The 26,717-nt window shown below is 35.9% G+C and overlaps 1 protein-coding gene across 1 annotated transcript; it reads right to left on the reverse strand.

The window, feature by feature from the left end:
* Positions 1–26,717, reverse strand: LOC131850573 (PH and SEC7 domain-containing protein). Its single transcript, XM_059200856.1, has 20 exons — positions 26,391–26,717; positions 16,963–17,029; positions 14,959–15,012; positions 14,475–14,559; positions 11,457–11,726; positions 9,468–9,584; positions 8,463–8,580; positions 7,952–8,112; positions 7,362–7,469; positions 6,743–6,846; positions 5,856–6,226; positions 4,882–5,057; positions 4,225–4,418; positions 3,642–3,840; positions 2,880–3,079; positions 2,353–2,479; positions 1,771–1,872; positions 1,233–1,377; positions 747–869; positions 1–120 (listed from the first exon to the last, which is right to left on the reverse strand). The coding sequence occupies exons 1-20, from the start codon at positions 26,523–26,525 to the stop codon at positions 1–3; spliced, it is 2,976 nt and encodes a 991-aa protein (XP_059056839.1). The 5' UTR covers positions 26,526–26,717.

A 26,717-nucleotide genomic window follows, 5' to 3' on the forward strand; every position in this document is an offset into this window, starting at 1 on the left:
TCAGGGCGGCGGCGCGGGCCTGTCGGCCACGCGTTCGGGCAGCGCGGGCGCCGCCTCCTCCGCGCCCGCGCCTCCCGCGCGAGCCCGCATCGCGCATGCGTACGTGCGGTACCGCTTCACCTGCGCCAACACACCAATAGATAAAGTTCGACCAAACATTTGAGCACATGTTTGTTGCAAACAAAACGGCACAAGTCGAGACTTGTTTTTTGCTCAAAATACCCACTTTGGGGTGTTTTACGTAATAGGGATGTAAAATAAAAAAAAAATACCGCTCAAAGTACTCGCTGCTAATTTTTGTATAGTTTTTTTTTAAATTGAGTAATTATTTTTTGAGATTACCAATAAATTTATGCATGTCACCATCGATCAGCTATTCAGTTATTATCTTAATTTTAGAAACATTCAAGCTCATTTGTTATCAGTCTTGTATCATCGAGATACATTTTGTAAACCATACTCTATAATTCTCATCTCACTGTATAATTACCGGATATGGAGGCATGGCAAATCCTGTGAAATGCTAATGGAAAGTTACAATTACTCATGTGCTTGGCCGTCCGTCTTGACCTCGCACAACTCGGCCGAATGCGAAATCGATCCGGGGACGTCGACGATTAATCGGCGTGAGTGGAACCCCTAGGAGTTTTAATGGGTAAGAATCCCACAGTAACAATCCGTACCCCTTCAAATAGGCTGGCGGTTTTCTAGGCAGTATTTGAACTCGTAATAAAAAGGGGGCTGACCTCGTGCGCGAGGTAGTGGTCCTTATCCCTGGCTGCGGGCGCAGGGTCTCGTGCATGCCTCAGCGCCGCCAACTCCTCCTCGAGCCGCGCGGCGCGTTCCTCGTGCTCGCTCAACTGGTCGCGCTGCGCACATTTAAATACAACTTGTACAGACTACTCTACACAACTAGTGTAAGGCCAACCTCAGCATAGAGCAAAACTATAGATATGCTTGAAAAAATCTTAAAAAAACTGTAAATATCAAATGAAAAATCAGTAAATGTCATCTCTATGTTCATATATTTTGTTTAAATTAATGATAGTAATAAGTCCGTCTTTCGAATACATTACAGGGAGTGGTGGTACTGGTGGGAAGTGTGGTGCTGTGGCAAAGGCGGTTTATGGCCTAGACAACCTAGCCGCCCGCTTTAGTCTTAGTCCGCCACTGTTGTGGTGTATGGGGTATGGGATGTGGTGTGTGGGATGCGGAGTGAGTCGTGCGTGTACCATGTTGAGCTTGGTGTGTGTGCAGGGCAGTAGCGGACGCTGGAACTTGCGCTGCGAGCCCACCGCGCCGGCCAGCGGCGGCGCCGAGTACGCCGCGCACACGAAGTTGATCGTCTCCACCCACGAGCACAACTCCTTTGAGTCGCTGCACACACACAAACCGACATGCGTTATTTTAAAACCATTCACTTTACGCTGTTAAAAGAGTGTCCAATATACATAATTTGCAAACCCTAAAAAATTGTTAATTATTACATATACACTAGTTGAGTACGCAGTTATATCCGCTACTCGCGTGAAATTTATATGTTATCTGATGTAAAAGTAATATTATTATAGAGTTTCATTAAAATGAATTCTTTAGTTTTCGCGTTATCTATCTACTGCAGAAAAAATATATGAATCTTTTTTATATATTTTTTGGACTTAGTAGATGTTCAATATGTTTAGTATATGTTATATACATACATTAAGATAATTTCACCGTTAATCGAACTTGTTTTATACATTACATATTTGCGCCAATGGATATCCTTACCTTGTTTGAAATAAGTATTCAGCTTGATCAGCAGTTTGCAATCTGAAGACGTGTTGCTTTTTGGTGTAATCAGTCGCTTTAGTTGCTAACGCGTGATGTATTCTGAAAATATATAAAGGTTCTTGGTTAACTCCTTATATCATTGGAGATCAACAACTTGTCATTATAGTTGCTAAGAATTTTGATATTAGTGTTGTATTATTGTACATACTATATAAATAACATAATCTAATGTATCGTAGTTAAATTAAATCACTATCTAATATTAAGCAATCATTCATTGGGTGTAGATATGCGATAGAATGACGGTGACTTAGCCTCAATTTTTCATCTATACTTTACTAATATGATAAATATGAAAATGTTTGTTTGTCTCTTCATTTGTTGCGTTTTCACAACAAAATGGCTGAACAAATTTTATTGAAATTTAACAGGAAGTTCACAAGGGCCTCAAAAATAGCAGATGAAGTCACAATTAACATCTAGTTAAATATATCCTAATAATAATCATTAGGTACAATATATGTGTTTAATTATATTAAGAATATATATTCAATGTATATACGAGTACAAGTATATTACCTTATAGCGTTGTGTAGATTGTCCGACATCTGACTCCGCCTGAACCCGTGCTCGTCCTTGTGTAGGAACAACACCAAGTCTCGTAGCGTGCAGTAGAACATTTTCCAGCCGCGCCGCCCGAATGGTGCTGATGGAGGAGAGGGGACGGTTAGTAATGTGGACTAATAACGCGCTAAAAATAGCCTACGGTCTATTATATATCTCAATTTACCAAATGGTGCTCCCGCCTGCGCTAACGGTTTACGCTGGCGGAGCACCAGCGGAGGATGATAAGATGGGCATGAGGTCAGGTTAGTTTGACCATTGTGATTAAATAACCAGAAATTAACCACGATGGCTTCCAGGAACAACTATGTGGAGGTCGACCTGACATGGTACATTTCTGTCCCTCCGGTTCGGGTAGGTTTGAAAATAGATCGTAGGCTATTGTTTAGGACGTTAGTCCTATCCAGAAATAATGCATTTAGTAAAATAATATATAGGTCAGCCAGTGATCACTATAAAATAGAATGAGAGGTGGTACTGACTCTTCTTGCCGTTGGCGTCGACGCAGCACTTGCGCATGACGTAGCCCTTCTTGTACTCGACGGCGCGGCTCTGGTCGGGCACGTCCAGGAACGGGTTCCCGCCGCGCGCCGCGCCCCCCGCCGCGCCCGCCGGCCCCGCGCCGCCCGCCGCCCCGTCCGGCCCGCCGGATGCGTTCGCCTCCGTGCTCGTGTCCGTGTCGCTGGAACGGCCACGGTATGATCACTTATACAGTGCAGTAGAAAATCATTCATTAAAATAAACATTTTTATAGTCATAGTTTTTTTTCATCTACCACTCATTCGGAAAGCTGTCTCATCGACTCATCACATGAAGAACGAGTGAGAAACTTGCGTGCTGTTCTTTTAAACAAGTGTAAGTCAAGTATAGCGTGCAACTCTCTTATAATACCTATATATTCACAACTTTTTTATCATTTTATATGACGTCCTCACCACACATTATACCAACAATTATCGGCCTCGGCGGTCTAGCGGTTTAGCACACCGCCTTACTTCAGATGGTCGCGGGTTCGATTTCTCGCACGGTATTTGTATTCATAAGTATGATTATTTGTATCGGTCTGAGTGTTTTCTATATATAATAAGTATATATTTACGAAATTCTATGTATTTGTATCAGTTATAGTACCCAGGCTTTAACAAGCTTAACTTGGGATTAGACGGCGCAGTGTGAATTGTCAAAATAAAAAAATGTCACCAAAACATAATCGGTATGTGGTGTAGTGCAGAGTGCGTACTAACAGTGCCCACTGTAGCGGCTGCGTGCGGATGGCTTGGTAGAGGTGTTTGAGGGTGTCCCGCGGGAAGTTGCCGCCGTCGTTGAGGTCCGCGAGGTTGTCGATGAACTCCGCGCAGGCCATCCGCCGGAACGCGCCCGCGCCGCCGCCGTGCAGGTCCGTGTTCAGCAACATGATCGCGCACGTCAACGTATGCACCGCGTCTGTACAACGATACATATTTACATGAAACTAGCTCACCCCGCAAACCTTGCTATGCTATACAAACTAAAATCGCTTTTAAAAAATAGGGGTTGACGGTAGAAGGGTGAAAATTTGGTGTTGCATTTATTTTTAATGCCACATTATAAATAAAATCGCCCAAAAAATAAAAAAATAATGTTAGGGGTGGACGACCCTTATCACTTAGGGGTATGAAGAATAGATAGTAGCCGATTCTCAGACCTACAGAATATACATATAAAATTTCATAAAAATCGGTTAATCCGTTTCGGATGAGTATGGTAACGATCATTGTGACACGATTTTAAATATAAGAGGAAACCATTATTTAAAATAAAAAACTGAGCATATTGTACGGGAGGTACCTTGCGAGCGGAAGGAGCCCGGGTTGCACTCGAGGTACCGCCGCGAGAAGTGCACGAGCACGCGCTCGCGCTCCTGCGTCTCGCCGCTGAGCGCGAACTTGGCCAGAAACGCGCGCAGCGCCGCGTCCAGCGTCGCGCCCCCGAACGAGAAGTGACGCACGTACTCCTCCGCCACCGCGCGGCTGAACTCGTTGCTGACGAACACCACCGCACACGTCTTATTATATATATAATACCAGCTGTGACCGCGGTTTCACCCGCCTTCAATTTCAATAAAAAATATAGCTTCAACAAAATCCGTTCAGTAATTTCTGCGTGAAATAGTAACAAACATCCCTACTCACAAACATTCGTATTTATAATATTAATAAGATAAGACTATCTGACCCCGCAAACGTTGTTTTGCCTTATAAATTAAAATCGCTATTAAAAAATTAGGGTTGAATTCCAATTATAGCTATAATATTTATATTGGAATTGAATACTATTATATATTAATATCTTATTTAACTGCAAAATTAACAATGTAACGAACTGTATAAAACTATACTATATCTATTGAATAAAACTGAGAATAGATAAAAAACATCTTCAGATGGGATATCTATGGTATAAATTAACCGGGCAATACTATTATGAAATGAAAATTAAACTCACTTTTTACTCAAATGTCTGGAAACATCTGACTTCTTGAAGCCGTCGAGGTGGTAAAGACGTTTTGCAAGTCGCTCAGCGGAAGGAATGTCCACAGCCTTCGGACTGTAGTGGAACGAGTGTAGGGAGTCACCATCGGAACCCTCGTCCGAGCCGCCGTCTGAGCCGCTATTCAGCTCCTGCCCATAGGAAGCAGATATTTTTTACATTACTTTAGCAAATATTATTGACATTAACGTCAATTCTATTTGTTATGTAAAAAATAGAATTAATTAAATTAGGAGCATGTATAAATATACTACACACACAGACACACCTGCGTAATAAAACAAATGGATTGTAAGTAATGTAATTAACAACCCTGTTGCTACCAACGTACTGTCAGGTTGACATCCACGCGGAAAACTATCATGTTAAATTTGTCATGATGGGAAAAGTAACCTAACCTCATATACTCATCTTATCTTATCATCCTCCACTGGTGCCATCAGCGAAGGCAGATGCACCAATGCATTAACAAAAAAAGCTCCTGTTACAATAAAGTTTGTCTGTGTGCGTCTCACCTATTTCTGCCGTCATGCAGCATCTCTATTACATAGTTAGGCAGCAAAATTATAGGATACGGAGGCTTGACATACAAAAAGAAAGGATAATGTCGAAGTAACTTTGATATGTAATATCGGTCAACACCAACCTGTTGAATGGAATGAAATCATACAATTGAAAATGTTTTGTAAGATTTTACAAACAATTGTCCATCTACATACTTCATATACTAGAATTAGTCCACGAAATTTATATTTAAATAACTATCAATAGTGTGAAACAAGCACACAAAATGTTGAAACTATCTTTGACTCATCGCTCCAATTAGGCTATATTATGCAATCCTAATTAAGGGTCATCATTAAATTGAATAGTAGTAAAAAACATACACATACATATTACAAATGCAGTACTTAAATAAAGGAACTGACCTGGTATCCTTGATTCTCTGGTGAATTATGGCCATTCTCCTTTCCATTCTGTGTATAATTATTATTATTATTATTTACATTTTCATTAGCATTGGCGTTCTGTTTGTCCGGTCCTTTCACTTGTATTACTATTCTATAGTCGGTGTTGTGGTCACCGTTCAACGTGACATCACTTCCGTGCTCATTCGAATACGAAGAGTTGGATTTCACTCGTTTGTGACAAGGTTCTGAGACTAGGATAGTTGAGTCTGAGTCTGAAGGGTCTGAGAGCTCCATGCGGGGACAGTCTCGACCAGTCTCGAACATGTCGTCTTGGTCTTGATAGTCTGGACTAGATATGTTGGATACAGCTTCTGAAAGGCTCATGTCTCCTGTAAGATGATGTGTTTTATTAATACATAGAGAAAAATATTATAAAGGTATAAATATAGAAATATTAATAAATAATACAACATAAAAAAACTATTACTGTACTTGTATGAAAAACATGTTATTTTTAAAATATTGTAATAAGCTCTGCCCGAAAATGTCTAGGCATTTCTACCATAGTCGACAAGCATTGGTTTATAGCACATATATTTGATAGATGTACACTCGCTCAGTATAAAATTCTGTATAAGCGAAACACGCTATATAGATCTATCTATGTACATGCTGCTAGAACACAGGGTAGTATGTAAGATGAATTAAGTGCAACACGCAAGTTACTCATTCTTCTAGTGATGAGACTGCGTTCGGAATCAATAATATGTGACAATTAAAAAGTGCTTCTATCTGACAAAGATTATTTATATTTCTATGATCTATAAAACCGAGATAAATCGGGAATAGCTTGTTCCAGCTCTGAACACAAGGGTGATGGTTATAATTAGTAAGTAGTATCTGACCATTAAGGGGTCGGTGGGGGTGCGGCGGCGGGCGGTGGGGCGGCGTGGCGCGGGACGACATCACCGACGACGACATCGACGTCGGCGACGCGGGCGACGACGACCTGCATTAAAAAAAATTAGTTGTCTGTGCACGACACATTCTTTCAGTTTGGTTTTTGTCGGATTACTGTGATACTGTTATCCTTTACAGCTTAACCGGAACATAGGGGGCGAGTACAGATGACACTCCAAGCCGGGGGGAAGGGAATTGTTAGTAATGTGGACCTCATATATAAATCCCCTCCAAACTGTGCAACGACTTCAGGAGCGGCTGAAGGCCAACTCCTAATAGACGGATACGACTAAGTTTTGAGAGCACTACTAGGGGTTTGAACCACGGCTCTGGGCGTTCAAATTTCGACCCCTGTTTAAAACGGGGATCGATCGGAACGTGCAAGAGCGATTTAGTGCGACAGACAGCGAGAACAAACGTGTGTGAATGCCTTTTACTATTTTATAGGATCACTTCGGATTCCATAAAATCTAGTAGTCATTTTAATAACTTATTTTTTATTCTACAGAATTCTCCCTAATTACACTACATGTACATGACTTATATATAAATATAAAAACATGCCTTTGCGATATGCCGTCTGATATAGAGGTGGAGTTGGAAGTAGGGGCGGAACCGTTGCAGGCCCGTTCTGCTGAAGACGACACGGGTGCGTTGTACGTCCACACAATCCTGCGACATTTGCTATATTAAATAAATAAATAACTATTTACAAGGTACACAGCGATATCAGATATTTATTATTATCTCATATGTGTCTTAGTCTATAAGGTATTTAAAATATGGGCAATTAGTAGCCTGAATTAAATAAATATCTAGTCCCAAACCACGCAGAGCTTGTACGATGCGCAAATACATAATTTTTTTACATAATTACATAACATAACAACAAAATACCATTACAACTGTGGTCTTAAATAGACTTAAAATTTATTTACATCCCTGGTACTTAAACTAAGTATAAACCTGTGTTATTGGTACCAGTTCCTTATATAATTTACAATTATTGAAATTAAAATCAAACTTGTAGAAAGAAATTTCGCAACTGTAATTGTATTTCTTTACACACTCGATGAAGTATGGAAATAAATATTAATGTATACTAAGGGAAATATGTGTAGGTATAAGATGAACACGCGAACAATATTACATACCTGTCTCGCTCAGTTTCAGATTCTGACCGAGGGGCGGGCGTGGCAGAATCCGGCCGCGCGTCTAGTAACGTGTTTAGCGATGACGTCACATCCTCTTCCATCTCCACTGCAACTGCACTTAACGAGGACTCCTTCTGAAACTTTCTTGGCTCATATAGCTGCTGTGACAAACAACAGTTCAGGTGTTAGATTGAATTATACAAGAAAAAAGTGTATATAATTTATATCAAATATATTTTTTTAAATGTCTCACTGTTATGTAATTTTTATTAAATGTGTTACATTCAGAGGTATTCAACTGTTTAATACAAAGACATACACCAAAAATGTATAATCAAAGTGACAGGTGAAATCATTAGAAAGGTTTACAATACCTTGTATGACTTACGATTAAACCCGTCAGCCGTACAAATATTTATAATAATTATCCTTCATTTCGAAGGTAACATTTGAACTCGATATCTGATAATGTATATCTCCTATATGACACATAAGTAATGAATACAAGTACCTGTAAATGATCTTCAGATCGCGAGGTACGTACAGTGTGCGACGGCCGTCCCGAAGACGATATCTCGCCTGAGGATGCTGTCCCGCCACCGGCTGGAGACGCTGGCTGAGATATAAACCTGAAAAAATATTGACATGTGTCTACATGTACAATCAGCGGGGATTCGTTTCTACTCAGGAAAGCGGTGTTCAGGGCAGAGCCGCGCTATTCTGCCTCACTTGCATTCTACAATACACTTAAGTGACGGGCTATTGTAATGCATTTAGAAGTACGTCGTAATACAAGGCTCTACATGCCATGACGGTGTTCGGACCTTTAGGGTCTCTGAGTCCGCGCAACATGGACGATAATCTTAAATCATAGCACCAAGAAATTTCACTAATTAAAGCAGAATACAGCATGCACTATATTAGACAGAGCATGCATTAGACAGGTTTCTGGTCGGATATAAGCAACGACAAAACTAAAGTGCTAGCAATAGTCATAGAAGGTATAACATATTCGTCACATAGAGGTGTCATCCGTTTTGTTTTGTTTCGTATATATATTTTGTTAAAACTAAAGCATTTATTTTTTGCATAAATAAGTAAAATAAAAATGTGCATTTATAACTTAAAATAACTCCCAAACGATTTTTATTGTTCAAAAGCTGACGTGCAATAAAGATTTAATAAGGCCATCTAAGACGAAGGTCTATTGTACGTATTATATATTTTTAAGAATTATTATTATTGTAAATATCTCGTTTATATGATATGTGTAATTGTAAACGACTATGAAAAAAAAAATTTAAAAGAAGAGATTTAACTTTATTTGATTTAATTTTTAGTATAATCGAAATAAAATTTGAATTTCGTGAGAGTCTATAAAAAAATTTCACTTTTCTTAGTCTTCTAATTTACTGACTTAAATTAGAAATGGCAAGACAATTTACAATTGAAAATTGTCATGATAAACGTATATAAGCACATGCTAATGCCTATACATATAGGTAAGTGAGCGTACATCTTAGCGGCGTGTTCGCCGACGAGGCCGGTGTCTGGCGAGGAGTTGTGCCGCTGAGCAAGCTCGGCTCGCCCGCACGCGCGGCCATCACTCGGCGAAGCCGGAGTCGAGTTGTATCTACGCATACGTTACTATCCACTAAGGGTCGACCCACACGGACCACACCACGTGGCAAGAGAAAGGGCAAGGGCAAGAGAATTGTTAGTAATGTAGATTAATAACCCCATTGCTAGCAATGTACCATGTCAGCTTTAGCTCCACGCGGTTCCTCCTGGAAACCATCATGTCAAATTTCTGGTGAATTTGACACGAAGAGCTAACTGACCTGATCTCAAAGTCATCATCCTCCACTGGTGCTCCGCCAGCGTATACCGTTAGAGCAGGCGAGTGCACCATTCTATTATTATCCTTTGAAAAAAAGAACCACACCACGTGATCGGGCGTATATTTTGTATTGAAAATGAATAGAACTATTCACACATACCTCATTTTGCAGTCGTTATAGAGATGACACTGTATGCATTGTCTAGGGATATTATAATATTAAATACAATATATGTCTTTTAATTGTGTATACGTAAGTAACGCGTCATATTTATTTTAGATACAAAGGAATTACATTATGTTTATGTATATGAATTATATTTATCATCTGGATGACACCTATTTAAATTTTCATTAGTCATGAAAAATTGAAACCTCCATAAACAATATTTATTATACAGATTAGTGGCGAATTTAAAAACTACTGAAATCATTAAAACCGTAGACTTAAAAAGCACAGAATAGACCAAGGACAGGTTGGGTTGAGACTGAAAGAAACCATACCAATTCGGTCCAAATGGACACTCAATAAAGATTGGGAGACTAAGGAAAGAAGGAGCAATTAAATTGTTGTAACCGAACCAAATCTTTTGTATCTAGTTGGAATACCAAAATATAAATATATTGGATATTGGTGCCATACAAACAGTTTTAGCAGATCCTTCAGATAGTGCGGCTAAGGAAATTTGTTCACTGGTGAGGTAATGGAGTAATTAGTTTTATGGTACAATGGTACTGGCATGTATTTTTAGATAGTATAAAGGTCCCTTAATTTAAAAAAAATTCTAACATGAACTGCAAACAAGCTGGTGTTATATCTGATCGAAATTGGCAACCGCCGCCTATAATATAAATAGCACCCCTAATAGCATTATTTGACGTCTGTGGTACCGCTTTTGCTTACTATTTGACGACTAAGGCATTATGATGATCATAATATTCTATAATTACACAAAAGTTATAACACGAAATACAGCTTAGAATAAGTTAGTGTTATGATGATCATCATACTCTATAATTTCACTGTTATAACAGGAAACACAGCTTAGATAGAGTTAGTACTTCTGGGAAGTAACTAAGACGTAATGTCTCCCGTGTCCTGCTATTCCACAATGGTGTGACGGCCTCGGTGCGGTTCGGCACACCGCTTTAATGGTCGCGGGTCCGATTCCAAACTGGTTCGGTACAAACATTTGTATTAAAGAATTTTATTGTTTGCAGTGGTTTGGGTGATTATTATGTATTATGTATGTAGTTACAAAAAAAAAAGTTTTATGTTTTGAAATTAGTTGTCTACTGACCATAATAAAAGCTCTGCATAGCTTGGGACTAGATGGCGCTGTGTGAATGTACTTATCTTACTAATATTATAAACTTGAATGTTTGTGAGTATGGATGGATGGATTGATGGTTAGATGGATGTTTGTTACTCTTTCACGCAAAAACTACTAAACGGTTTTTAATGAAACTTTACAATACATATAAGCTATATTCATCAGAATAGTACATAGGCTATAATGTAAAAAGATTGTAAATTGGGCAAAATATAATTAAACATGTTAAGTAAGTGTGATGCAGACGAAGCTGCGCGGGTAAGCTAGTTATTATTATTTCACACTTCAAAAATAGCATAACATCTTACAAATAAAAATGATCAGTCATTACCTGTGATAATGTGTACGGTGTGTAGGCGCATGATGATTGTGGTGCGGGTGTTCGATACGTGACAGGTTGAGCATGAGGTCCCCGGTCATCATGTAGGCCTCGAACTTAGGCTGGACGATGCGGGGCCGCCGCGGCGTCCGTTCCTCAGTCAGTAGCGCCTCGCAGCTGTCGCCGGACTGAACGCCCGATCCGTTGCTTGACGAGTTGCTCGACGAGTTACTGTTGCTGTTGCTGTTGCTGTTGGAGTTACTCGATGGCGGTGAACTAGATCTGTTGAATTAAAATAATATGCATTAATACATTTATGTACTAGCTGAAGCCGATTTCGTATCTGTGATATCACACAAATAGACAGATAAACAGGCAATTAATAATAATAATTTCTCAGGACAATCATACGGCGCCATCTAGTCCCAAGTTAAGGTACCTAGAGCATGCTTTGGGTACTAGACAACTGATATGAATACATAGATATTTTCTTTTGTAAAGACATACATATTATATATAGAAAACACCCAGACTGATATGAAGAATCATACTCATGAATACAAATGTTTGTACCGTGGGAGGAAACGAACTCGCGATCATAGGAAGTAAGGGGGTGTGCTAAACCGCTAGACCACCGATGCCGTCTAATTATTGTAACAATAATTCATTTGAGTATTATTTTGTTAAAACAGTCTCCTAATAATAGTGTTTGGCATATTGTGCATGTACAGACAGCGATCAGTTACATTTTTATTATATACATTTATAGATATATAAGTAAAAAGTTTCCTACGCGTCACCACATTACTATCAATATCTAATATATAAAATTGCGGTATACAATTTTCCTGTACAATTATTATTTACAAGTGTACAACTTATGCTCAATACATACAAATAGAGCTATAAAGTTTTGCAACAAAGATTCTATTTAAGCAGTTGTATTAAATTAATTAATGAACTCTATGTATGCAATTTGTTAGAATAGAACATAATACAAATAATTTTTCTTTAAATAATGTTAATATAAGCACTTTGAATAGACATTTTTTTTCAACTTCTTATTCGAAACGCATATTCATCACAAGAATAATGAGTATCAAAATTGCGCTTATGCTCTCTTGAATAAATATTATTTTTAATAAATAAACATTAAGTAGGGGGCATGCGACAATGAACATAGAAATCCATGCACTCATTCTTTGTGCACACAGATAATATTGTCAGCATTATATATTTTTTACAAGAATTAATCATGTAATGTCGTTAGTTTTAAAGTGCTTCCGAATTCGGGGACCGCTATAGTACTCGAGTACTCCACTGGACACCCTTCATTATGCACAATATATTTATAATTGTAAACTACTGAATACCTCTATGCTAGCAATTCTAATTACATTAACCAATTAACCCCCGTGTCTTCAATTTGTTCATGTAAATTTTTAAATTATAACATGTTACATATATCTACTCAAAATCTTTTACAAATAAAATTTTTATACCAGTATCGCCAGTGGTCGAAATTCGAACATAACAAATCAGTAAGACTATAGCCAAATAATATTGATTTATTCTTAATTAACAAATTTAACCACAGAGTTTTTGGTAAACTCTGTGGTCAAATTAGTTAATTAAGAATAACAAAACAAAAGAGTATATACCTATATGCATGTGTGTCAAACACATACTACCTTGTGTAATTGTGAAAAATTACACAAACACATATTCTTTGGTCTTTGTCTATATAAACTAAGTGTGTAAAATTTCGTACCCCTCCGTCGGCGCAATTTTCGCAAAAAGGGTATAAAGTTTGTGTTTTACATATCAATATACAGATTGTTATTATTATTAAATTGTAATAAAATGACCACCACAATCATCACTGTACGCACACGAGAAGTAGAACTATCAACGTGTTTATATAAGCAACGCCCCTGATAAAGATGAAATATACGCCTACATTTTAATATAGAATATCAGAATGTTCTCGGTATCTAGCAATAAAACAACCGCGGCTGGTTTAATGCACATCACTAATTACGTCGGGCAACCCCCTGCCAGTTGCGTGTTAGAAAAGTACGGGGGTGCCGCTAGCCCCAGACGGGACACATATGGTTTTGGTGAACTGTTATCGCTGCCGGAAATCAGCTGTCAAGCAGCCGAGGGTTAGCTTCCTATTGCATATGAACAACGAGTTATAATTAAACATGCTGCACAGAATCAGATAGTTTAATTCAAATTCAAAATATCTTCATTCATGTAGGTATATTACAGACTCTTATGATATGTCAAATCTACCGTCAATTTTGAGACAAGAAACTCAGCTCGTATTCTTTTCAAATAAATGTTGTATATGTTTACAATAATACAGATTTCTTTTTAAATTCAAATTTGGGAGAATAGAGTGACTGAAAAAAAAAATGCTGGTACATTTTTTTTTTTAAAGCAAATAGTCTAATCAGTGTTCGTAACCCGAATAGTACTGTTAACTTTTATTACAAAATAATGTATCGACGGAAACTTCACAAATTTGTCAGCCAGGAAAGCGGAAAGGGATGTAGGGGAAATGAGCATTTTATTGACGAGTTGTCGTTACTCGAGGGCCGTACGGTATTTACATAGAAATATCAGAGCGATTCATTGGTAAACACTAGCTGTGGTTTAAATTGAAAAGGGGTTGTTCGACACAATGAATCGATTAATTAATACTTTATAACGCGCCGAGTAATTTTATACAGTTCTGTGTAAGCACTGGTGACAAAGTACTTGTAAAGGTTTTGTAAACAATTATTACATTCAAGTGTAGATAAGATATTCAATGGCTAACTAAACAGAGCTGGGGGGAGGGGATTGTTAGTAATGGGAACAACAAGCCGTGTAGTTGGCAACGTCCTAAACACATGGACGTCGTGGCTAATTTGTCGTGAGTTCGCTATGATCTGATTACGTCATCTTTTTTATCTTCTTATTTTTTAATGAGGGAGACCTGTGCCCAGCAGTGGAAAAATGTAGGTTAATAATAATACTCACTTGTCGTGGTTGACACGTGGTAGACTGGTCCGTCGCTCCGCCGCTGCTGAGAGGTACCGCCGTATGCTCGCTTTTATTTGTGGGTCTGAAACATTAACACAATACTATTCATCTCAATAAAGTTATGTATTTATTAGAAAATATTTTAACTAAGTTTGGACAGTACGTAGCCGTTGTAACTTACACGGGGTCAATTTCTACACGTTACATTGCGGGAGATTAGATTATTAAAGGAACAAAGCCACTGTGAACGAGGGTTATCCTAACCCAGATCCCGAGAGTCACCTATAAAATTACCGCGCGTATAGCAATTCTTATTTGTGGCGGCTTACTTCGCAAACTCGACCAAATCACTCGGGGATAAACGAATTTTATTACTTGCAGCCGCCACGCCACATTCCAACCCCTGAATGTACTGGTACAGTTCAACTGAATAACTGACGTGTGGCCATATCTCAAAAAGATATTTTTAAATAGAACTCACCCTTTTTCAGTCTTAAAGTGACAGGATCCGATGACAGTCGTAAGCATTTTAAAACTGGAACAATCAATCATAATAATTGATAACATAACTATTTTCTTATGTAAACAGAATGTACATAATCTGGCAATTGTCATGGTAAGCGGTAACCGTCGCTTATGTCAAGAACCACGGATACGTATGCGTTTGAGTTCCGGTAGACTAACGTATTATGATATTATGATGATATTATCCATATCGTGTAATTTCACTGTCATATTTGCACCCTTTAACCAAAACACAGCTTATAAATCAAGCTGCTTGGCGTTTGAAATAGGTAAGACTGACCTAAGTCTTACCTTTTCATTCTACGTGGGTACTTACCCACGCAGACGATTTTTTACAAAGTCTGCATAGGTAAAACAAATATTAAATAAGTATAATAAACTATAGCTATTCCTATGTTAAACATTTTTATCGACTACAACTAACAAAACAGCGAAGGATTGCTACAGTAGCGAATCATTTGTATATTTACTTTGAAGATAGCATCTTGATTACACGTTGTCGGAAATCAATTTTGGCATCGACAATAAAGAGGTTATTTTCTGATTGTAAAGCAGTAAGCAGACTTGTACTAGCATCAAAAATGAATTGCGAGGTTGCGTGTCGGCAAGCTACATTTCTACTCAGGGATGTCAACCGTACGAGGAGCCTTGTACAAATACGAGATTTTGACATTCGTTACGAGGATATTTTCACCCTCGTACAAGTTCGTACGAGTCAAAATCTTTTGACCAACGAAAACCGGTCAAAAATACTATGATTTACATCAGAGTAGTTATATTTAAGTTAATATACGAGATTTTGTTATTTAATTTATTTCATCGTATGAGACTAAATGTTTAATGATTGGCAACCCTGTTTCTACTTCTACGTGTCGGTGTTGGGGCGGCTATAACGCGATCATTGAATTAGTGTTAATAACGTCACAGTTAACGGCCGCGTTTGATGTTTTCATAATCGAATACAATTCTAATATAGTTAAAGCGAGTAACCAATTCATGAACATGCATATCATTATTATTGTCACAGTGGCCCTTCATTAAAAAATTAGGTGACCTACTTCACAAATGGTAGCACAGTTACACAGTACCCGATTCTTTTCATTCTTAAGAATACAGAGTTCCAACCAGCAATTTCCTTTAAATTTAAGGTAAAACCTATTTAGTAGCGATTTTTCGGATGTGAGTTTAAGTGATAGATGTATTACTATAAGATATAAATAGTGCAAAAATAAATTCAACCAAAAATAATTTACATTCAAGACCTTATACTTGTTAAATCTAAACCGATATTATAAAGCTGAAGACTTTGTTCATTTTGTTTAACGGGTAATATCAAGATTACTGATTCGAATTTATAAAAATATTTAGTGTTGGATAGCCCAATTATCTAGGAAAGCTTTATAAATAAGGCTGGCTGCACTCGCGACTTCGTCTGCGTAGAATTTACCTTGTCTAAAATAAAGGAGTTTTTGTAAAATAAAAGTAGCCAAGTTACTCCTTATTACATCAGCTATCTGCCAATAAAAGTCCCGTCAAAATCGGAACAAACAGACAGACAAATAATGTAAGAAATGTTATTTTGGTGTATGCACCGTATTTATATTCTTATGCAAGTAGGAAAAAATGGTTATTTCAATATTACAAGCAGACACTTCAATTTTATTTATATGTATAGATCATAACATAACAAGCCATATAACATCACGTGACAATTATTTCACTTGCAAAAAAACATATATGTAGTATGCAATATGTGAGATAAATCAAGGGATTCGGTGTAAACTAAAATAACCTGGTAACACTGAGCACAATCAGAACAATACGAAAACAGCTAAACAGAAGCCAGGAGGTGTTTGATAGCACATAAAAATGTGTGCGTTTAAGTACATCATTTTATTGTATAATAAAAGCATTGTAGATAAATAAGTAGCATGTGGGTGATAAATAGCAAATTCTTTACCTTCTCGGGTAGTGAACCGGTTTACATCAGTCCCATTGACCTTGAGCAATACGTCTCCCGCCTCAACCTGCAATTGACCACCGTATAATAATAATAGGTATATTGTTAATCAATGTGTGATTGAATACGCTATTATGAACATAAATACAAATCTTAGACTATATGTAGGTAAGATTATCACATCCGAACGCTTGCACCTATTTGGTTAATTCTTATTTTGTCTGTGTAAATGAAAATATTAAAAAAATTTGGATTTAAAACCTCAAAATCGCGTGACAGTTTTCTATATTAGTGCACCCGTGTGATACTAGTAGGCAATATGGATCAACATTTATGCAAAACTATAATTTTATTCATACATACTAAAACTCTCTTTATACGTTATTCGAGACTATACATATACTGACTGATTCTAAGTTAATTTCAATGACTTTAGCAGTATTTTTAAGTATGAATTTATCATAATCGAATGAAGTACAAAAGTAAAGTGAATTTATTATATATTTATTTAATAGAGAAGAACATACCAAAACTCAAATATTACTGTTTTCAAATAAAAGTATATATATCGCGATAAAACAAAAATTGTAAAAGGGGAAAGAGAGGCATGACGGCGTGTCGTAATTCACCATTACGACTTGTAAACAGTTCAGAAATTCACTCTACAAAAGTTACATGCTGCTCACGTCTTTTAGTGACACTTTTGGCAAACTTTTACGTGATTCTTGCGGTCTTAAACATCAATTTAGGGTGTAGAATTGATGTTTAAGACCACAAGAATCACATAAAATACACTACTAGATTCCTTTAAAAATTACAAATAAAATTGATAAAATACATTTATATACCAGTATTCATAATGTAATCAGTTAAATGGACAACGTTGTAATTATCATAAGTTAAGGAAAAACTTTGTATTTAATACATACGCATTATGTGGTATTTGATTTTAAATCAGTATTAAAACATCATATAGAACATGGTAAATTAATATCATTTTTAATATTATTTAAATTTATATATTATACCTAACAAAGTCGTAAGGGTCAGAAACAATGTTTCCAGAAACATTGATATTTTGTGTTTAAAACACAATTATTCACGATTCGATTTGTCATTACTACGTTTATTAGGATCAATCATATTCTATTAAAGACACTCCCATCTAGTGTGTAAAGTCCACCAAATATAAACACTTTAAATTTTTAATTGAACGAATGTTTGCCGTACATTTGCCGTGCCTTTGGTCGTGTCAAAATATTATACACCACTGTTGCTTTCTGCAAAGTAGCCGCTCGCTGATCACAATAATATTAGAGATACCACTAGCTAATCAGAATCACTACATCCTCGCGCTGCAGCCTATGATTCACTGAGGCACGTTATAGATAACTGGTTTTTGAAAAATATCAGAGTAAACTCGTTACTACGTACTTCTTGACAACGGTCACTTGTGTAACGAGTACACACGTGTATTCTGTGGGAATCCACAAATGTATATGTTGTAAATATTATATGACTGCGTCCAAACGCGACACAATTCAATAGAAATGTCGCTTTATTTACACAAAGTATTGTAAACTGTTGGTGAACTGTAAACGAGTGCGGTGGAGACGAGCGACCGCCTGCTACTGTCAACTTGTTATCACAGGACAGAAGCCGGAGGGACCGCTAATGGATTGAGCTTAGGAGATAAATTAGATCAAACCCCGACAGAAGGGCGCAGCGGAAATATGAATTAGTTCGTTACGGTTACGACCCACTTATTGACGTATAGGTTTATTATTTTTAGACTACGACTAATGATTGAAAAATCTTTGTAGACAGAAACAAAATAGATATTATAATTACTTAATCAACAATCACTTCACTCAATGAACTTATTATAAACACATACAACTATTTTTTAAATATACAAGAAAATGTACTACTTTTATAAATTTATTTTTAATTTTTACTACTATAATAAGTTGGCAATTCGTGTAGAATTTCTGTTATAAAGTGTATAATGATCTATTTATTTATTCTCTATCACACAGCGACATTAATAAAAACACCGCCCATACTTAACAGACTGAAAAATTGCACCAACCGAGAATGAAACCCGGGGTTATATTTACTATGGGAAGTACTTATAGCTCTTTACCACTGTGTTACAGCGGCAGTCGTAATAAAAATACTCTACATAGATTTTACAATGGTTGTCTTCTTGTTTCACCATTAGGCAATAACAAGATTTATAGCATTATCAAATAAGCATAGTGTACTGTACTAGTGTGATACTTATTAGAACAAATTGATTTAAACGCACGTAAGCCTTTTCGTCGACATTTTACACCTTAGTTACAACCCCAACGATTAACCCTTATACATTTTATGTTGGTCGTAAGTGTCACATTATGATTCATAACTTTAGATATTAACCGCGCATATCGTACGAGAGTATAGCTACTGCTTGTAGCTCCTTGTGTTATATTGTAAAATTATGTAAACGGCTGTATGTAGCAGTAGAAGATTTTTCCACGTGATTGAACATACATTGTAGTTATATACTCATCAGTTACATGACAGTTCGAGATGTATTGCGATGGAATATAATTATGATAAAACAACATACCGTCACGACAGTTAGGACCATCCTACGTTGTACATTTTACGTCACAATAATTTCTAATAATTACTCTAAATAATTATTCCCTTGTCACATTTTACATAGCATTTTTAGAGTACATTTTAATAATTAAAATTTCGTATTCTGTTACTACTCGTAACATTTAAATGTGATGTCGCAAAATCTAAAATTTCATCGACGAGGGTGGGAAGAGCCTAGATTTCATGCTTTTTATACGAAGTATGTGACTTTTCAACCACTGCTATACGATGTCACACTGTCGAGACCTTGTCACGTTGTGATTGATGTCACACTGCCCCTCCCCTCCCTTCTTCTCCGTAATGTACGTAATATATAGATAGTCCATCAGATGAGGTAATCAGAGGTATTGTGTGAGTTGTGGTGAATGGAACACTTGTACCTATGCGTACATTTTGTTGAATTAGGCAGGGGGCGAACCGCCAATATCAGAGTTTTTAGTTTGATATAGGTGTTTACTACACCTGAGGTCAGTCAGAAATATAAAGTGACACACAAACCTTTTTTTTTGTGTCGGTTTGCTTTTAACTCACTTCTTGAGTGTAAGTCAGGGTAGTCAACCACCATGCTACGACGTTCTCAATTATAATTACCATAAATCTCATAATATAAACTTAACTAGAAGTTCATATTCATATACTTAGTGTGGACATAATAATCTAATAAACTGTATAGGGCGCCTCACTTTCTTAATTGCAATTAACTAAATTGAAGAAATAGGTTTAGCGATTGGGCCTGATACATAAATAACGGGCGCCATGGTCGGGTGTGTTACTTTGTAAATATCTAGTGATCATAGCATGCTATATACCTAATAGTCCACATACCACATATACTTGTACCTACCCTCACGACTGTTATCCCAGATGGGGTCGGCAGAGATGACCTGAACTATCGACGTCGAGATGAACGCAAACACATTGTCATTTTCGCCGTGTCTATTTGAATCCAATGTGGCAGGTGCAGCCTACCGCTATTTCTCGGAGTAGTTTGGTTTGTTATTGGTGTTTCCATCAGTCGGATATATATATTGAAACATTTTTTTTTATTTCGTTCAGATTTCATATCACAACCATTTTGGTGTAAGAAAGGCCACTAGTCCTTTCTTAGACCATATCGCTCTCAATATCTAATAGGTAGATGGACATAAACAGCGATTTCAATGTATGCAACTTGATTTGTTATCAAAAACATAATGCGGTTGGTGAGAAAATAGAAATATAACTATCATCAAATCAGCTCTAGGGTAATATTTTGTTAGTTTTTATTACCGAAAGGTTCAAAGCTGACTAACGAAACAAAAGTAGTTATTTTTCTTTAGAATAATGCATGAGGCGCCATTGCTGTGGTGCGAAGGCGCCAGCCAGTCACACCGTGTCCACCCACAGCGTGCCACCTACACGTTTTTAGTCTACTTTCTTCTTCGCTTAGATTTATTTCAGGATCACAACCAAGGTCGACATCTTCATTATTTGTTTATCGCAGTGCATTAAGAATTTACGACCAACGTACTTCGATGAAGCGTAATCGATGTATATCAAATTATTATTTGCAAGGATTTTTTTTCACACATTCTATACAAATATTGTTGCATCAAGCAGTGTACCTAATGGTTCTGCTGAACCATCATTATTATTTTTAATCCATATATTTACATAGTATTCGCTTAGATCTTTTAAACTATGCAAAGTATTTTAATACAGTTTTTAGCAATAGATAAGAGTGATTCACGATAAAAGTTTATATATATAATACATGTACATCCGTGCGAAGCCGTGGCGTAGCTACTAGCTAATAAAACAGTACAAAAGGCGGATTTAATGCACCAGAATTGCGGCTTATTATCAAATAATTATTATTTACAAAAAAAAAAATCGCAACTAGCATGAAACCTACAAATGGATAGGTACCCCTTTTTTCCTATTTCAGTTGGCAAGCAGCTTGTTTGGTTTCGATATGTTGTAGGGTGCAATGAGTCAGTGAAAATAAAGGATAAGTAAGAGGCGTGACGACTTACTAATACGGGTATTAAAGGGTATCGTATAGTAATGCGATGTCTAGTTCATTACCGGTTACACTTCATCAGGTGAGTCGTTAGGTTGTTTCCAATTACATAAAAAAAGCTCATCAACGCATGCAACAATACAAGCGTTACTCACACCTTACCGACCTGTCGCAAAGTCACAGCACTCAGCATTATCACCTGCTTTGATATTCACTCTCACTCATTTTTCATAACGCAGCATACGGCATTGTTGCCTTGCACGGTAGTATTAAACAGTTTTTTTGTAGACTAAAGTTACAGTAAAATATTAACAGTAAATGTTAATTCTTTGTTTGTCAGAGAATGATTTATACTTCCAAATAGACCTAACAAAAAAAATTCTACGAAATCAAAAGAAATTCAAATATGTATCATTCCTATTAGTAATATACGCAAAAACATAAATATAGGTGTCTAATATGATATATAATCTAATATAGTATCTGTTTTCTAAAAATATATTAAAATAGGCTAAATCGTATATAACAACCGAACTGGATGAAAAATTGAGGATACCAGTCATAATAGTGAATTATTTTATACGTTCTTTAGGAACAGGAAAATAGTTGTAGTTTCTAATAAGCTGCCTTCATTAATTACAAAGGAATTTATACCCAAATATTTGTACGGGCACAGTACAGTACTTGTTACATGCAATAACAGCCGTCAATTGTACGACAAGTGACTCATAAATTACAATTACCACGAGGTAATATTCATTTTGCAGTTTAAAATAAAGGTGACGTAAAAGTACGAAAGTCCATTAAAATGAATCGACATTTATCAAAAAACACGACTGAATGCATACACAATGTAGATTTGTATTATCTGGAGTCATTCTCCTTGAAAACAATGTTTTGTTTCTAGTAAATCATAACAAATAGTATATTGAACAGTAATTTTGAAATCTTGAGAGTTTGGATTTGTTTAAGGACTAGCGAAATCTGTAAGCGAATTGTAACTAAGATAATAATGGGGTTTAATCAGCAACCGGTGTATGTATTATGGTGGGATACTGCCGGTCGGTTATCAAATAGCCGGAATGCAACTAACATCCCGATTGGGACATCTCTGGAGAGGACAGAAAGAAGCAACCAAGTGTACATCACTTCATTATAACTATATATATAGCTTTAGACTAGACATTAAATGAGTAGACTAACAATGTTAGTGTACGGAAAAATTACTTCGGATTTAGTTTAAACCAGTTCTTGCAAGAATCGAACCCGCGCCCATTGGAAGAACTTGCAGTACGTAACCAGGACACCACCAAGGCCGTCTTCTTAACCGTACCAACCTGGGGGGAAGGGGATTGCCAGTAATGTGGATTGATAACCCCATTGCTAGCAATGTACCATGTCAGGTCGACCTCCACGCGGTTCCCCCTGGAAACCATCGTGTTAAATTCCTGACGAATTTGCACGATGGGCTAACTGACCTGACCTCATGCTCATCTTATCATCCTCCACTGGTGCCCCGCCAGCGTAAACCGTTAGCGCAGGCGGGTGCACCATTCCATTATCATCCCTCAAAAAAAAAACCGTACCAACCTACTGACTTACTAAGTACATGTAGAAGAGTTCATGGTTAATATGTGAACTAACATGTTATGTAAACGTTATACATACAAACAAACATCGAATATGTAATGAGATGTATCGTTTGAAATACACCGTCATCTACATAGCATTCATTGTAAGTTGCGTGGTGATGCGGGGCGACATGTAGACTGAACATGATGTAAGTGCATTCAGCTGATATACAGCGAAAGTGGGTGCTTACATAGCGATCATTCTCAGATTCGAGTCTTGAAGATTGTTTGAATTTAGACTAAGTGGTCGCAGTTAATTATTTAGTACAAACATGCGAATTCTATTCATTGTACAATAATCAGAGTGTTTCTGACGCTTTCTATTTATTATATTCTTGAGTTCAGTGAATTAAAAGTTAAATAAAAAAGTATATATGTGAAGAAAATATATGTTACGCAATATCATAAACGGGCATAAGTTAAACAGGTTAAATATATTTTTATTATGCACACAATCATATGATAAACAAGATGATCCCGACTTTGTAGCCGAATATATTTTGTCTACTGGAATTAAATTATTACAAATTTTTAAGAGAACTTACAGTTCAAATCTGTATTAGTAAGAGATTTCCGAGATTAGTGCGTAAAATGCACCGACTAATATTCTAAAAATCATTGTCTTCGGTTCAATTACATTGATAAAATCTCTCTATGATAGTCTTTTTCCCATATCTCATATATATCTATGATCATTATTTTTTTTTTATGTACCTATATGTAATTGTATGGCTTTAGATGTTGATGATACTTTTTTTCGTCTAAAATCCACATACGCTTTAAATACACGGGTAATTAAGGGTAATAACTATTTGTAATTGTGTTATATACTCGTTCTCAGTCAAAGCCGTGATGTGACCGGCGTCTTTATAAAAAACATGTAGTAAATACGCGTTCCTAAGTTAAAAATATCATTATAGGGTAATTCAGCTTATCTTAGGATTACTTAATGTTTACCGTAAGTATTAGGTAGTAAGACCGAAGATAAATTTACTAACGAGCATGGTTTTCAACGTGAATCATTGACAAACGTGAGTGTCATTGAATTTTATAATCCTTTATAATGAATAGTAGATAACATCTAGGTATACGTTGTGAAGAAATTGATGCCATAGTTTCATAGACGCGACGGGCGATCATCGCTTGAATGAATCCATGAATATGCGTGGAGCGAAAGTGACTACTGAAATAAAGGCAAGCCATAACACATAAGCGTGTATAAATATATATTATGGACAGAATTAATAATTAGGACATTATTAAAATAAACATCAGGTTGATGAAATAATAAGTTCACAAATAATATGCTAACTAAACATATAACAGTCTTATTAGGACTTCTGTAAGTTTGATAATATATCACTGTGGTCAGTAAATTTGAGGCCAACACTAATAATCTCTAGTTCCGATATACAATGAAGCAATCCCAATAATTTTAAGAACATTCTATAATTTGGCTGCTTGGCTGGCAGCTTTAATAAACTAATTCTTAAATTTCTCTGCCATTCTGTACCATAATATACATATTTATACATGTTAACTTTCTTTTTGAATCACTCTGTATGTATTGCTGAAAACTGAATTAAAATCTGTTGCATAATTTAAAAGATCGAAGTGTGTAGACAGCAGCATTTACTTTGTTTTATACTGTAAGGATAAACTCCAAGTGCAATTAATAGATACAGGACGAAATAGTCTGTGGTTACAATAAGTGATATGAAAAACTCGATCAGCATGAGCAATAATATTCAAGACATTAATTTAACCTATATCAGATCATAAAACTCAGGCATTTTTAGTATTTCAATTGTATTATATTATTTTTACACATATTTTAATAGCATGAGAATTGCGAGTGATCTTAATTTGTCACATAATCCCTAACAAATACATAATTAAATATGAAAATGAAAACCCTGCAATTGAAAATATATTTGTCTTCAAGAATACCACTTTTGTAAGAATAATACTGAAGTATACATTCTCTGTTACTTTCCAGAATATAATAATTATGAATGTAGTTAATTAAAAAATATTCTTATAAAAACTACTGCAGATATTTTCTTATTATTATAATAATGCACATTGCTTAAATTAAATGTTTCAATTTCCTTCATATGTTTCACAGATGACAAAATTTATATAATCCATATTCAATGACACTTTGTATATATATTCCATATCGCTTGTTAAAACATAATTTTGTAGAGAACAGATATTAAGAAACATTTTTTTACAAATATCAAAACATATGTACTTATGAAAACATAGTTCTGTGATTGACTAAAAAAGTGGTAATTTCACATAAATAAATAATATATATAGAAACGTGACTTTAATTGCATTATTGATGATTGTATTTATAAACAATTAGACAGATCTTTTATAAAATTTATATGGGACTACACGAGAAGCATCACAAATAAAAAAAATATAAATAAATTGTTTAACATTTAGAAAAGGTCTTAGGTAACACACATAAAACATATATAAAAATTAAAAATAAAGTCAAATTGACAGCTGAAACAACTTTAAAAAAAACATTAAATTCATATTTAAAATTGTGTATTGCCCCATGTAAACTAGGTCCAGTAAACAATCTTAGAATGTTTTTATAGCTGAATGTTTTTAAACAAATATTAGTATATAAATATGCTAACTATAAATTAATAGAAAAGTGTGAGAAGTTATACTTAAATTGTCATAAATTAATAATAAACATACAAACTATATGTCATAAGAAACAGTTTGCCTGATTATAAACTTAAGGAATATTATCAATATAAAAGATTCTATATTACTTTAAACTTTAAATTTTCTCAATATAATCTTTGTTTGGGTTACTGCTATATTTCAATAACATAATAAAACATATTTAAGCTATTTGGATATATTAATACTGCCTATTATATTTTAAATTTATTTATTAGCAATATTTTATTTAATATAATTAAATTTACATATAAAAAATATAATTTTAACAATAAACTACTGTCTAATACGACAGTAGCACAGTAGTACCATTAAAATAAATAGTGCACTTATAACATTCAAAGGGAAGTCTAAAACCCTGAAGGTATGTCTAATTTGTTTATATTTTAAACAGCTAATAATATGTAAGGATATAGTCAAATCCAGCTTACCTCGCCACTACGAGCTGCCGGAGAGTTTTCTTCGATTTCGTATATAATGTGTGGCAAACCGGCTTCACCCAGCAAAGAGAATCCGAATCCCAAATTGTCACTACGTTTTAAGACCACTAGTCTTTCGTCAGCCATATTCAGAGAACAGCAGCATTGATTAGGAACTTCTGAAGGATTTCATTAGAAACACGTCTATGAAAATTCGCGGAAGGATTACAGTGAATAATAGTTACTATAAAAAACGAAAAGATTCTTAATAGGAATGCACGAAAAAAAAGTCAGCATATTCAACCAAAAGCGAAACGAATTCGCCGATGTCCATGATTA

The sequence above is a fragment of the Achroia grisella genome, unplaced genomic scaffold (assembly GCF_030625045.1).
Source record: "Achroia grisella isolate CSIRO2021 unplaced genomic scaffold, CSIRO_AGI_Agris_v1 utg770, whole genome shotgun sequence".
NCBI classification, from domain to species: domain Eukaryota; kingdom Metazoa; phylum Arthropoda; class Insecta; order Lepidoptera; family Pyralidae; genus Achroia; species Achroia grisella.